At 46.1% G+C, this 14,747-nt stretch overlaps 1 protein-coding gene across 2 annotated transcripts in view; it reads left to right on the top strand.

The window, feature by feature from the left end:
* VSTM4 (V-set and transmembrane domain containing 4) overlaps positions 1 to 14,747 on the top strand; it is a 62,410-nt gene that overhangs the window by 1,842 nt on the left and 45,821 nt on the right. For both annotated transcript variants that reach the window (XM_034775844.1, XM_034775845.1), the window contains exon 2: positions 3,572 to 3,970. In XM_034775844.1, coding sequence (XP_034631735.1) covers positions 3,572 to 3,970 — 399 coding nt within the window. The remainder of the gene's footprint in view (positions 1 to 3,571; positions 3,971 to 14,747) is intronic.

Genomic DNA, 14,747 nt, shown 5'->3' with positions numbered 1-14,747 from the left:
TGCTGCTATACGCATAGACATGGCCTTAGCAGCAGGGGGAAATCTTTGCAAGATGTCCCTAGTGTAGACAGGGCCCTAGCCTTGCAACTAATCCATTATCCCAGGCTGCCTCCCAGTGAGCCAGGGAAAAAGGCGTTTGGGATATCCAAGGGAGACAAATGAAACTAAAGCATTGACAATTACAGCAGCCAGTTGTAAATAAAGCTAGAGCAGACAAAGGCTCTTAACAATTAGGAATGCTGCAATTCAGACAATGCAGACTGGAAATAAGGCATACATTTTTAACAGTGAGTAACTAGCCATTGGAACAACTTATCAAGGGTTGTGGTAGATTCTCCATCACTGCCATTTATTAAATCAAGATTGGCTGTGTTTCTAAAAGCTCTGCGCTAGGAATTATTGTGGGGAAGTTCTCTGGCCTGTATTATAAAGGAGGTCAGACTAGATGATCACAGTGGTCCCTTCTGGCCTTGGAATCTATGAATGTATGACATGAGTCCTGAATATTTGACTCATTTTTTTTTTACTTCTTCCATGTACTATAAATAGTTCCCTTCTCAGGCAGTGGCAACAGCAAGACTAAACTCTTGTGGTGAGCTCTGTCTGTGCTGCAGCGTCATCCATGCCACATAGTTTTCATTCCCTGCCTTCCCAAATCTCTCCCCATTTGAAGCCGCAACCATGTAAAGTCTGCGAACCCAGAACTGTGTGTGCGCGAGGGTCTGCTGCTCTCTAATTGATGGAGCATTCTCCTCTATTGGAAAGGAACCTGTTACAGGAGTATCCTTCACTTGGGGGCTGAGCCAAACCCACTTGAAGTCAGTGGGAGGCCTTCCACTATCTTCAATGGGCTTTGGATCAGAGCTTTCATTACCGTATATGTCTACAATATCCTCAGTTTCCCCAAATCTCCTACTGTTACAACTACCATTCTGGCTCCACTGGTGCCCCACTGGCTCCATCAGTCACTATGTTTGCTTGTTTTAAATACAGCATTACCTAACTCTGCTCGCAGCAGGATTAGATGACACGGTGGTTAAAATGCCTGTGGCTTCAAATACATAAAGTTCTCCCTATTGCTATCCCCCCGGAGCAGCTCTGGTGATAGCAACAGCAGGAAGTTTTAGGGAACAGAGTCTGCTGTTGAGCGTTTGGACCAAATCCTACATGCCTTACCCATGCAACTAGCACTCTTGAGTCTATGGGCTTTCTTGCTTGGGAGAGGTGAGCTGAATTTGATCATTTCTTTGGAACAACCACAAAACCTATCAAAAAGCCAAAAACTTGGACATTAAAAAAAAGAAAACTTTTATACTGGGCCAAAACTCAGGTAGCAGTGATCAGAGAAATTGGAGAAGTAGTACAAATTGCCTATGCAGGTCTCCGCCACGGCAGTATCTGAACTCCTCTTTTATATACTCTGTTGTGTATTTTTTGGCATTGTGTGCTGTCTAGTTTTAAATTACTCAAACAATGGTCTCTTCCTCTGGGATACTAGGCCACAATTAGAGCGAGTCAGCATTTTTTGAACAAAAAGTTTACACATCAAAAAAGGACATCATAAAAATGGTTTGCCCTGAAAAATGTCAGGATGTTTGAATAATTTCCAATAACGTTTTATAGTGTGTTCAACTGACTAAAAAACATGGTTTTGGCCAACCAAAACATTCAAACATTTTAATAATGTTTGATAAATAGGTAATGAAAATTTAGAAAAAACCCTGATATTTTTAATGAAACTAAATTTCTCATTTTTTGATCAGCGTTATCCACAATCTTAAAGATCTCATTTAGGGTGTGAGACAGCAGGCCTATTTTCATATCTCACTGTAAAGCACCTAGTTAGTGCACTGTTAGTGTTAGACAAATAAGTAATAAAACCATCATCACCTCAGGCTTTTCCTGCTATTCAGCCTAAATTTCCTTTTCTTTATTGCAAGCCGCTATTTCTACTCATATCCCGGCACAATCCGAAATAACCTCTCTCCTTGGGATTTACAACTTTCTGTGCTTATGCAAAGTTATCTTGATCCCTCAATTAATATCACTGATCCAGACTATGCCTAGCTGGGTCAGACATCTTCTTACAAATCAATTCAAATAAGATCCATTCAGTATTATGAGATAATAAGGATGATATTTTTATTTTCCTCTCATTTTCTTTTTTTAAATGGTCCTTACTTTTTAAAACAACCAACCAACCAAATACAAAAAAGTAGAATGGTCTATAAAACAGGCCCAAAACAGTACAGGAATCCATGGTTTTACTGTAGTGTTTGGAGCCATTACTGTAATAGTAGTACCTAGCTTTTCTCAGCTGTAGCTCTCCAAGCACTTTACAAAGGAGATCAGTATCATTACCCCCATTTTACAGATGGGGAAACTGAGGCAGAAAGGGGACATGCTTTGCCCAAGGTCAGCCAGCAGGCTGAACCACCAATAGAATTCACATCGCCTGAGTCCTAATTCAGTGCTTGATTCACTAAGCCACCCTACTTTTTGAATAAAGTGTCTTCTCTTAAGTATCTGTGATATGTAACACTTTATTTAAAGTCACAGCCTACTAAAGTAAAATATATAATCACAGCACAACACTCAGTTTCACAACTTACTTGTGCCCAAACAGAACTAGCACCTCTACTTCTAATACTCCTGCGATAGTAAATGGAAATACTTGACTTGCTTATTTTAAAGATAAGTATATGTTTGTGTTTCAGGAGTTGATGTCAGACAAAATCCTCTACCAAATGCTCATCCTTTCTTGGTTAACCTGTTCCTTGCTGATGTGCTGAAAAAGTAACTAGAAGGGAGAGAGCCATTCTCCCTTGGTTGCGTATATGCCATGATTGTTTGTACAAATGAGGCAGAGGCCAGAATAATACTTCACATTTTCAAAGTGCATTTCATCCTGAAGGACCCCAAAGTATTTTGCAGAGGGGATTGCAAGGACCACTTGCCTGCTGCTGAAATACAGCTAGAACTAGGGTAGAGGGCAGCACACTATTCGATAACACATTGGAGACAATCTGTGGAACTCATTGCCAAAAGACAAGGCCAAGAGTTTTGTAGACTTCAAAAGTAGATCATAGCTAATGAGAACATCTATAGTTACATTAGAAAGGAAGAAATAGGAATATAATCTCTTGTGCTCCAACATATAAGTCACGCAATATCTGTCTGACAGGGTCAGGAAGCAATTGCCTGTATGTGTAGATATGCCATAACTGTCTATTACAGGATTTCTTCCACCTATCTCTGATGCATTTGGTACTGGCCACTGCTGGAGGCAGGATAGCAAATTAGACATAGCACTAGTCTGATACTGTTTGGCAATTCCTACATGGGGAAAGTTTAGGCAAGAACACTAGGGCAAATGTCATAGGCTCTTTAATATCCACCGAGAGCACCCAAGATTTCAGGGTTTAAAAGCTCATCAGAAAGTCTTTATAAACTCAACTGCACAGACCCCAATTTATCTGCCTCAGAGTTACCTGCCAATCTAGCTGTTTGCTGATTCAGGTGCTTTTGTGCTGCCATGGAAGGTTCTCATGATCCATTCTCTCTTTTGCAGATGTTTGCGAGGCTCTAAATGTGACAGTCTCACCAGGACCGACAGTGCGATACGCCGAGGGAGACAATGCTACCCTTTATTGTCACGTTTCTCAAAAGAGACGGACAGACAACTTACTTGCTGTCCGATGGGTTTTTGCCCTCTCACCCACACAGGAGTATCTGATGATCAAAATGACTAAATTTGGGATTGTCCAGTACTATGGAAATTACACCCACCACTTCCACAAGCAAAGACTTCGCCTTCTTCAAGAGAGACATGGAACAATATACAAATTCCTAATTCTGAATCTGCGGCCAACGGATCAAGGCCATTACATATGCAAAGTCCAGGAAATTGGCAAGCACAGGAATAAGTGGACTGCATGGTCAAATGGCACAGCAGCTACTGAAGTAAAAGGTGAGGATGCATCTGATGCTACTGAGTCTGATCCTAACCTTTTTCTTGCTCATTATCGTTAATGTTGGTTTTCTCCCCATGTCAAATTAATTCAGAAGATGCTTGAATTTAGGCTTTTTCCCCCAAAAAATCATTTAAAAATAAATCATATAATACTTAGCTTCATAATAATACTTATACCTCAGAACTGAAAAATTAAAGGCAGGACTTGAACATGTATAGAAATTCACTGCTGTAAATTTCTAGATCATTGCCTTAGCTGTTCAGCCAAAATGATGATAGTTAACAATACTTTGCACTCATTCAAGCATAGGTCTCAGAGAAATTTGCAAAAGGGACTAAACAATATTATCCCCATTTTAAACATGGGGAAACTGAGGCACAGAAAGAGTAAGTGATTTTCTAAAGGTCATACAATGAGTCAGTGTCTGCGCTGGGAATAGAAACTGGCTTTCCTGTGTCCCAGTTCTCCATTCTGCCTCTAGAAACCTCCAGACAATAGATCTTCCTCATGAGTTTGCTTTAAGTTCTAGTCCCAGCTGGAAGCAGTTCAGGAGCAGTCTCTCTAATGCAGTTTTTGGATGTTCAGCTCTAGTCTTGGCCTGAAAGTGGAAAAGCACTGATCAGAAGGTTCTAGAATTGCATAGAAAGATTGGGTTGAAGTCCAGCATAAAAATGACCTGAGGTGGGCCTTCCAAATCCAAATCCCACGCTTACAGCTGCCCCCCCACCCTTAATAGCGGGCCATATCAAAGCCCCTGATACAAACACACCCAGACTTTGAGAAAGGGTTGTGTTCTGGATTTGGATTTCATAGATTGGGCTCACATCAGAAGGTAGCTACGCTCAACATTGCAGTGTCAATGGTGGCTGGGAAACGCTCCTCTGCGGCTGATAGACGGTCTCCTCATAGATGTGGGTGTGTGGTAAAAGGAAGTGTTGACTAAGTTCATTGGGTCCTGATCCAAAGACTACTGAAGTCAGTGGGAATCAGGCCCTAAGTTACTGGAACTGAAGGGTGTGAATGCCTGCACAACGTACGGGGGAATCACCAACCCAGCATAGAAAAACCTGTCGGATGAAAACTCTAGGGTTCACCTCATGGAATTTCCTCCAGCCCTGCTGGCGCTTGACTTGTTGGGTGGGTGTTTTTAAATTAAGAAGCTGCACTAAATATTTAGGAAAATGTATTCCTAATTAACTAGTATGTGTTTCTGGGGGGAAAATGAACCTGATTCCCCTCTTACTTATACCAGTTTTAGACTGATGGAGCTCCACTGACTTCAGCAGAGTTCCTCCTGATTTACAACTGCTGTGAGATCAGAATCAGGCCCAAAGGTCTCATTTCGTTAATATCTTGTGCCAGAGAAACCTAAAGCATGTTTCCCATGGTGCTAGCTTCATAGTTCTAATTAAGCTTCCTCCAGCATCTTTGTACTAATACACAGAGAGAGACAAACAGTGCAACAGACGATCTCTATTGATAGCTCATAGACATCACAAGTTTTTGCTTTGCTCTCTCACAGATAAAAGACAGAATATGAAAAAATATGATCAGAAATAAATAGCAGCTGCATTTTGCCCACTAATGTTTAAACCTGCCTTGATTAAAATCAGGAGATTAAAGTAAAGCAATTAGCTACAGTTATTAGTAGCCGTGGAAGCTCTTCCAAAGATCTAGAGTTGAAGTTCAGTTTGGCTCAGTACCAAATTGTATGAATGTGAATTTTTTCAAAGGACATAATTTAAACCATCTGATCCTCTTGGACCTGCAAAATTTGGCAAGATTTCGGCAAGATTTTGAATGAGATTTTCCATGCTTCCTATATGCAGCCAGCCAGACATAATGTGAGAAGAGTGACCTGAAATCTCAGATCCAAACAACCCTCACTTATTTTGGGGAATGTACAGATCCAAATCTAGATCTGTTCTTTTCCTCTGGCTCCTAGCTAACTACCCCAGATCTTAATTCCCCCAGTTTTTGGAGCAGTTCAATGCTAGATTTGCATTTCCCTCTTGGTGGTGTCCAAATATCTCTACTATTTTGGCATTTCTGCTTCAGGTCCTGGTCAAAATGTGAAAGGAAGCACAGAGAATGCAAATAGGAAAGGTACCAGGGGGCCGGGAGGAGGAGGGAAGAGAAGATTCTCACACTTCCCCAGACCACAGAGGAAGCTCGTGTTTAGTTTGAGTTTTGGCCAAGGATGTTTGTCTTAGTTTATCCAAGTGGTGTGTGTCCTCAAAGCAGGGCTCCACACCTCAGCATATCAACAGTGGAGTTCTGACCTTCCAGCTGCAACTGGATTTCCTGTAGAACCTGACATGGGCCTGATCCAACACCCTGTGAAGTCCATGGACGGACTCCCATGGACGTCAGTGAGACGACGCTTGTATTAAAATAAAAAGCTCGTAGTAAATGGGTGAGAAGCCAAAGGAGGGCAGCAAAGGTGTTAAATGGTGACTTGTGAAAAGAACTGAGTTTTCACAGCCAGGAAAACAGATTGTAATCCATTGTTTAGGCTGCGCTACACAGTGCCCTCTAGTGACTGGGGCAGAGGACAGAAGTCATACAACAGCAACTGACTGGAGTCAGTCCTTTAGTTGAGTGATTGAGGATCTTGATTTTAGGGTCTGGAGTTCAAATCCCTGTGACAACCCCTGATGGTCGCCATTACAAAATGATTGGTAATCATGGCCCTAAAAATCCGCCTGTCCTGAAGGGGGAATTTTATTGGGAATCATGAAGTTCATGCATAAAAAGAGGACACTCACCCGCTGCAGAGCAGGTGGAATCTTAAGATTCAAAATCTGTAAGAGGAATTCAACATAAATCATGAGTCCGGCCCCAGAAATCATGAGATTTTAAAACAATCACAATTTTAAAAAAATACATTTTAGGTTCTTTATGTGCCTCCTGGTTTTTGAGTCACATTTTCCAGCTTTTCTCTGGAGGGCTAGAAATCCTCACAGCAAGAAAGAAAGCTGAGATTATCCTACAATCACAAGCCCCAGGGAGCTGGCGTTTGGGGGGTGGGGGGGACACCAAATATTGCAAGAATTGCAATAGAAGTCACAAGAATTAGCAACCCCAGATGTTCCAAATCTAATCCTGGGGCCAAGTCTCAAAAGAGACCCCCTCTTTTTTTTTTGCACTGGACTGAAGCAAATTGCTAGATCCAAGCATCTCCAGAACATGGTGATCTCCCAACTCTGGGTATTAGTCAGGTCACAGTCTCTTTAATGACTCAGCTGTGTGCAATGCAACTTGACTGCATGTGTCATAACCTCATAGCCCTGCTGAGCTGTCAGGCATCCAGCCCAGCACCAGTCAGGGTTCCTACTGAGGCTTTTGGCAAGCCACAGTGGTGCCATGCCGACTCTCCTCCTCCCTTCCCACTGCTCCTCCCAGCCCACATGAAAGAGCCAGCCACTGCTGAAAAGAAAGTGAGGAGGAGAGGTGGGCAGCTGCCTCAGCCTCCCACCAATGGGCAACTGGGAAGCAAGCTGTGGGCAATAGGTGTGAAGAACTGGTGGCTCCAGGGCTGTGCTGGGGCATGGGCACTAGGTCTGTGTCTATTGAGGCTGTGTCTATTGATGTGTAAGCAGGGCGTGTGGGGCACTGGAACTGTGCAGGACATCAAGGCTTTGGGCAGGATTGAGGTGGGTTCCTGGGCTGTGCACATCCAGTAGGAATGCTGGGTGACGATTGGCACTAGTCCTGGCTTCCCCTTGGCCTCTGGCATCATCTGCCCCAACATCTCCTATCCCCAAGCACTGAAGTCCTCAAGGACAATGACTCCCAAACTCTCATTTCTCTTGCTCCTTTCTGCATGAGGGCCCATTCCCCACTTCCTGCTGCCCCACCCCTTGATTCACACAGTTCCCACTGGCCCTCCTGTGCCACTCCCTGGACCCAGCCACCCTGCTGTGCCAACTGCCCCCAAGCCATCAGCTCTGGCTACCCCCAGACCCCATCCAACCCTGTGCTTCCCCCAGCTCCCAGGCTCTGCCTTTTCCTCTCCAATTCAGCCACAGCGTGGTGTCACCCAGAGAGCTGCCCCAAAAGCCCTGCCCATTTCCTTCTCCGCTTTTCATGCGCCAGCCTGAGGTTTCCAGCAGAGCCGGAGAATGTGTGTATTAAACAGACTGGGGGGGCCTCAGCTACCTGCACTTGACAGTCCCTTTAGTCAGTCAGCGCGGCACAGGCTCAGTGAGAGTCGCCGTCCATACGTGGGAAGCGGGAGAGCCGCACTGCTGTGTAGGGGTCTGGGAAAGGAAGGGAAGCCTTGGCAAAAACCTTGCTCTGAATTCCGTGCCGTGAGGGGCGCATTGCCAAGCAACCAGCACTCAGCAGCAAGCCGGAGAGAGGCCTCCACGCCTACTTGGCCAAACTGCATCCATTGTTTTTTTTCAAACTGAACAAAGACTTTTGCTCCTAGTGTGTGTTTTAATTAAACTCCAGGCTGGTGAAAGGGGCCATCCTTGGAGACTAGAGACCTCAGTAGATCCTGTGCAGGAAGCTCCATTACTTATGCCCTGTTCTCTCAGCAGACTACTTAGCCTGGTAAAGCCCATGGCCAGCTCCCCCACACCGTAGGGTGCCACCTGTCTGGGTTTTACCCAAACAGGCCGGTTTTTGGCTTCTGTGTCTGGGGACCATTTTGGGTTGCCAGGTGCCTGGTTTTCACACCAGCCCCTGCTCAACTGGGGCTGCTTCCTACCTGCAGGCAGGCTCCTTGTCAGGCCACAGCAGCTCCTGTCCCAGCCCGGGAGCAGAGGGAGCCCAGCTGGGGAGGAGGAGGGAGGTGGAGATGATCCAACAAGCAGTGCAGGGAGAGGAACCAGTGATGGGGCGGGGCCTTGGGGGAAGAGGCGGAGCAGGGGGCGAAGCCTGTGAGTCCGGTTGCCAGCAGTTAGAAAGGTGGCAACTTTTCTGCACACTTGGGGGACAAGGGATGTAAAGGAGAATCTCAGCTTCCATTTCATAGATTGCAAGGCCAGAAAAGACTTATGAACATCTAGTGTGACCTCCTGTATAGCACAGGCCAGAGCACTTCCCCCAAAAAGGCTTACAGCAGATCTTTTAGAAAAACATCCAGTCTTAATGATTTTAAAATGGTCAGTGATGGAGAATCCATCACAACCCTTGGTAAGTTGTGCCCATGCTTAATTATCCTTACTATCAAAAATGCACACCTTATTTCCAGTCTGAATTTGTCTAGCTTCAACTTCCAGCCATTGGATTGTCATACCTTTCGCTGCTAGATAGAAGAGCCCATTATCAAATATTTGTTCCCTGTGTACGTACTTCTAGATTATAATCAAATCACCCCTTAACCTTTTCTTTGTTAAGATATATAGATTGAACTTCTTGAGTCTATCACGATTAGGCAGGTTTTCTAAGCCTTTAATCATTCTCATGGCTCTTCTCTGAACCCTCTCCAAGTTATCAACATCCTTCCTGAACTGTGGGCACCAGTATCCCAGCAGTGCCAAATACAGCGGTAAAATAACCTTTCTGCTTCTACTCAAGCTTCCCCTGTTTATGCATCCCAGGATCACATTAGCTAAGGTTACCATATGTCTGGGTTTCCCCGGACATGTCCGGCTTTTGGGTCTTTAAATAGCCGTCTGGGGGGAATTTGTAAAAAGCTAAAAATGTCCGGGATTTCCCCCCGGACGGCTATTTAAAGACCCAAAAGCGCTGACAGGGCAGCCGCGCTGGGGGAACTGTGGCAAGCCAGCGCCACCGGCGCCATCCGGATTCCAGGCTGTCGTTAGCCCCTGGGGCAAAAGATCAGCAGAGGTTTCCAAAGGGAAGTTTACAGCCTTTGCTCAGACTCAAACATTTTCACTTAAAAAAAAAAATACCCAAACCCATCCTGACACCCATCTGCTCTGTCCAGTTTTGCTGTTATCCCTGTTGAGGCCAAAGTGGTTTGAAAAATTAAAAACCCATGACACCATTGTGTTGCTTCCCCCCTGTGTTGCTCCTTAATCTGATGGACCTGCTGATAATGAATAAAGATGGATGTCCTGGGAGCAATGTGTCAGGCAGACAGTTTGTCAAGTAGGAAAGTGAATGCTGAAGCCCTCACAAAATGCAGAGGCTTTTCTTAACCTGAGCACTGATACCCTGTATGGGTTTGAAAGTGACAAGAGCCTAGCAACTGACCAGAGCAGCACCAGGTTTGAAGTGACGAGGAGGGTCTGTGTCATGAAGTCTGCATTTCCACTGAGGACTCTTCCATCGCCAGGGTAGCGCTGGTGCAGGTCTGCCGCCTGGCACAGCAATGCTGAGAGGTGCCAGTGTAGACCCGACCCACTGCCCTCAGCCCCCACCCTGACCCTGTTCCCTCTGCCTCCCGCGCAGTTCCCCCTGTACCTCCCACCCCGAACCCACTGCCCTCAGTCCCTGCCCCCATTCCAACAGCCTCCCCCACAGTCCCCCTGCTCCCCTCAACCCACTGCCCTCAGCCTTGCCCTACCCCAAATCTCTTCTTCAGCCTCCCCTGTCATCCCACCCCCATCACTCCCCCTGCTGTCCCACCCCCTCAACTTCCCCCCACTCAAGTCCTGCTCCCCTCTGTCTCATCCCCTCCAGACCCTGTCCCTCTCCCCAACCCCCTGACCCTCCCCAGCCCAGCCCAATTGTCTCCCCCGCCCCGCCCCACTCCACTCTACACAGCTCTCTCTACCCTGTCCCATTCATGCTCCCCTCAGCCCCTACCCTACTCCCCCCATCCCAGTCCTGTCCCATCCCCCTCAGCCCCCCCCAGTTCCAGTCCTGTCCCCCTCAGTTCCTCCACCCTGCTTCCCCCGTCCATCCTCACACACCCACTGACTCCCTCGACCTCCCTCCCCGCAATCCCACTGCCTGGACCCACCCCCGTCCCACTCAGGACTTGCATGAAAAAGAAGCAATGGGCTTAAATTGTAGCAAAGGAGATTTAGGTTAGACATTAGGAAAAACTTCCTAACTGTAAAGGTAGTTAAGCACTAGACAAAGCACCTAGAGAGATTATGGAATAGCAGTCATTGGAGTTTTTTAAGAGGTTAGACAAATACCTGTCAAGGATGGTCTAGTTATTACTCAGTCCTGCCTCAGTGCAGGGTTTTGACTAGATGACCTGTTGATGTCCCTTCCAGTTCTACATTTCTGTGATTCACATTGAATTGCCTTGTGCCACTGTCTAGTAGTAGTGGCACACAGTTCTCGGACATGCAGGTTTATAAAATTGTAGTTAATATACAGTTTAGAGCATAGCAATTTAAAGCTCTGCATGTTCAGACCAACTGAGCTGAAAATTGTGATCTTGTATTCAAAACTATTAAGATGTGGGCTGAAATAAAATCAGCATGAATTGCTCAACAATATCAATGGAATCAGCATTGCGCTGCTATATATTGTAAAACCTTACAGTGAAATCTTGCAAGTATTACATAGCACGCCGCCTTGCCCAAGTGGTAACTAAGCATAACATTTTCCTGTTTCAACATTCTTAACTTGTATCCCTCCTAGAAGTTTTCTTTTTTCAAACACTGAATGCTGCTAAATTATGAGTTTTAACAGATTTTTTTTTCTTTTAAACCACAGCACTGAATGTTATTCTAAAATTGTTTTCCAAATATTCTTAAACTCCCAGTTTATCCCCCGCTGATGTTCATTGTGAAAAGTATTGCAGGTCTAATAATAATATTTGACACTTTTGTAATTCACTGTCCAACATGTGTTTTGTGCCCTCCTCTGGTGGATTTTTAGAGGATAACTGTATAGCTACCAGCTAAGGGAGTTATATCTTGAACTCAAGTAGTAGAAGCTTATGCTTTTAAGTCTGGATGGCTCGGGTTCAATCTTTGGTGACTAGCTATGATGGAGGTTGCTACACTTATAATCCCTTTAATCAGAAGTTCTGAATATGCTTTGTTGTAGGCAGAACTAGCCTATAGTTAAGCAACCGAAAATTTAGAATGGGAAGTGTTGAAATGTTGGGAAGCCTTATAATTTTGCCAATCTGGAATGAACATCCCATCTGAGGGATGGGGGCGGGGAGAGAGGCGAGTGAGACAGGACCAGGAAACTGGGACAAGGAATCCAGAGCGGTAGTGCGGGGCAGTTGAAATCAGATGAGGAGCTGGGGCGGGTTAGACAGCAATAGGATAGACATAGACTGGCGGGGACAGGGAAGAAGGATCTTTGACTACTTGAGACCACTCTGTTCTCCAAACATTTGATTCGCAGGAAGCAGGGGAGGGGGAGGAGCAGGGGGCAGAGCGTTCAGGAGAGGGGCGGAGTCGGGGCAGGGACTTTGGGGAAGGGGCGGAGTTGGAGCGAGGAAGGGGGGGAGTTGGGGCAGGGCCGAAGGCGGGGAAGGGGTGGAGTTGGGGTGGGGCCAGGGCCCCTTGGAGTGTCCTCTTTTTCCAGGACTGCAATATGGTAACCCTAACATTAGCCTTTTTGGCCCCAGAATGGCACTGGGAGCTCATGTTCAGCAGAATCACTTTCTAGCCCTTCTCTTGCAAAGAGCCTGGACAATGTATCCAATGCTGCAAGCTTGCTGCCCGTCCCTGGTTCTTCCCAATGATGCCAGGTTAGTCACAGCTCCTCACAGCCTCCCTGGGTTGGGATATGGGGCTAGTAAAACCATGGCCATTGTTCTGAGGGCTGTTGGGAAGATGCTGCCTCAGTTGTCAGCTGGAGCGAACAGCCCACACCAGGCTATCGCTGAGGGCACGGGGCTACTGGAAACTCCCTAGCAGCTGCGGCCTGAGGCTTAGCCCACTCCTCTGCCACTGCAGCCCCTGCCCAGAGGGCAGCTGGAGAGCAGGTGCAGCATCAGGGGCTGACTGAGCGCAGGGCTGATCCCAGCCCATAATCAATATTTTCTATTGCTTGCTTATTCCTGTCCATTTCAGCTAGCCCAACTGGGGTAATGTGTTGTGGGCATCTCTGCTGGTGGGTCGTGAGGCGGGATGGGAAGGAGAGATAAGCGCTTTAGCAGATCAGTTCAGGGATGTATGTGCTGTCACTGTTCAGGGCAACTGCGCCTGTGTTCCCCTTTTATGGTCCATCAAGGCCACAATAGGCTCCCAGTCCCTCATCATCACCTATCTTAGTCAGAGACCCTTGTCTCTCTCTCCCTCTGACTGGGGTTTTTCCAGACTGCACAGTTCCCTTTTTACACAGTGACATTTCTAGCAATCCAGACTGCTTAAGTAGGCCTGCTTGGCTTCTCTCCTCAGATGGTTAACTATGTAAGTGTCCACAGTTATAACTGTTACCACACAGCTCTTTCTAAGCAAGCACATTCATTCTTAAAGTGAAAGCATGACAGAGAAAACAATATAGAACCTATATCCATAACTCCAACCCCAGCCTCAGGCACCGGCAGGTATCAGTCTTTCCAGCCCTTCCCTAAGCTTGGGGCCCCCACTTGGACAGATGGGCCTATCTGCTTGCTGGATCAGATGGACGATTCTGAGTCAGTTTAAACTCAGGTGGTTTAACCAAAAGACGTTTCTTTATCTACTGGTCTCTAATGAATCTAATTTGAACTGGTGTATGCGAGCCTCTCCAGGCGGTGGTACCTCGAGGTGCTACAACCTGAGAGAACTTGTCTAATCACGCCCCATTGTTTTTAGTTCCTAGAGGGCTGAGGTCACCTTCCCCCTGGAATTATAGACAGTCTGTGGCCCACAATGATACCTAAACACAATACAGTAAGAGGTCCTAAAGACAAGGCAGGAAACTGTCATGTGTCACATGTCCGTTCCATGAGTATGGGGCTTTGTGGAAGTGGGGATGAACATGGCTGTAGGAGAAGAGGACAAACGGGTAGCATAGGCGGGGTGGAAGGAATGGGCGTGGGGATGCAAAAAAGGCAAATAAATAGAATTATGAAGGGCCAGTTACATTTGGGGGGCAGGCTAAATGATCCCCTCCCAAAAACTCTCCAGCCCTGTTCAGAGCAGTGTGATCATACAGTCATTTACAAGTGAAGCATGGCTTAAAATTGGCCATAGCATTTCTGGAATGAATTTGGAAAACTCCAGAGATCTGCAAAGTATTATGAGGAAGGCATCCAAATAATAGAGAACAAGATCAGCCGGACTGTAGGGCTAGCGGCAAGTCAAATACACGGTCATTTTTGTTCCTTATTCAAGCAGGTCAGATTGTCAGGCCCTTTCTGCTCATGCGACATTTCTCCGCACAGTTCACATAATCCACTTAAATATAGCCAGGCCATTAAAGAGATGTTCGTGTGTGCGTTTCACACATTGAACACTGTAATTTCCTGAATGTCTGCAAAACAGGCACACATGGATTCATGTGGAACACATGGATAGGGAATGAGGACATATTCCAGGTAACTGGCAGCAGAACAAAGGCCACTATAAAATATGGGGGCAGGCACCCTTACAGACTGCTGCTCTGTATCTCTAATAGCCTCACGGGCTCCTAGATTCATAGATTCTAGGACTGGAAGGGACCTCGAGAGGTCATCGAGTCCAGTCCCTTGCCCGCATGGCAGGACCAAATACTGTCTAGACCATCCCTGATAGACATTTATCTAACCTACTCTTAAATATCTCCAGAGATGGAGATTCCACAACCTCCCTAGGCAATTTATTCCAGTCTTTAACCACCCTGACAGTTAGGAACTTTTTCCTAATGTCCAACCTAGACCTCCCTTGCTGCAGTTTAAACCCATTGCTTCTTGTTCTATCCTTAGAGGCTAAGGTGAACAAGTTTTCTCCCTCCTCCTTATGACACCCT

The sequence above is a fragment of the Trachemys scripta genome, chromosome 7 (assembly GCF_013100865.1).
Source record: "Trachemys scripta elegans isolate TJP31775 chromosome 7, CAS_Tse_1.0, whole genome shotgun sequence".
Classification (NCBI taxonomy): domain Eukaryota; kingdom Metazoa; phylum Chordata; order Testudines; family Emydidae; genus Trachemys; species Trachemys scripta.
This window is presented reverse-complemented; position numbering and strand designations above follow the sequence as displayed.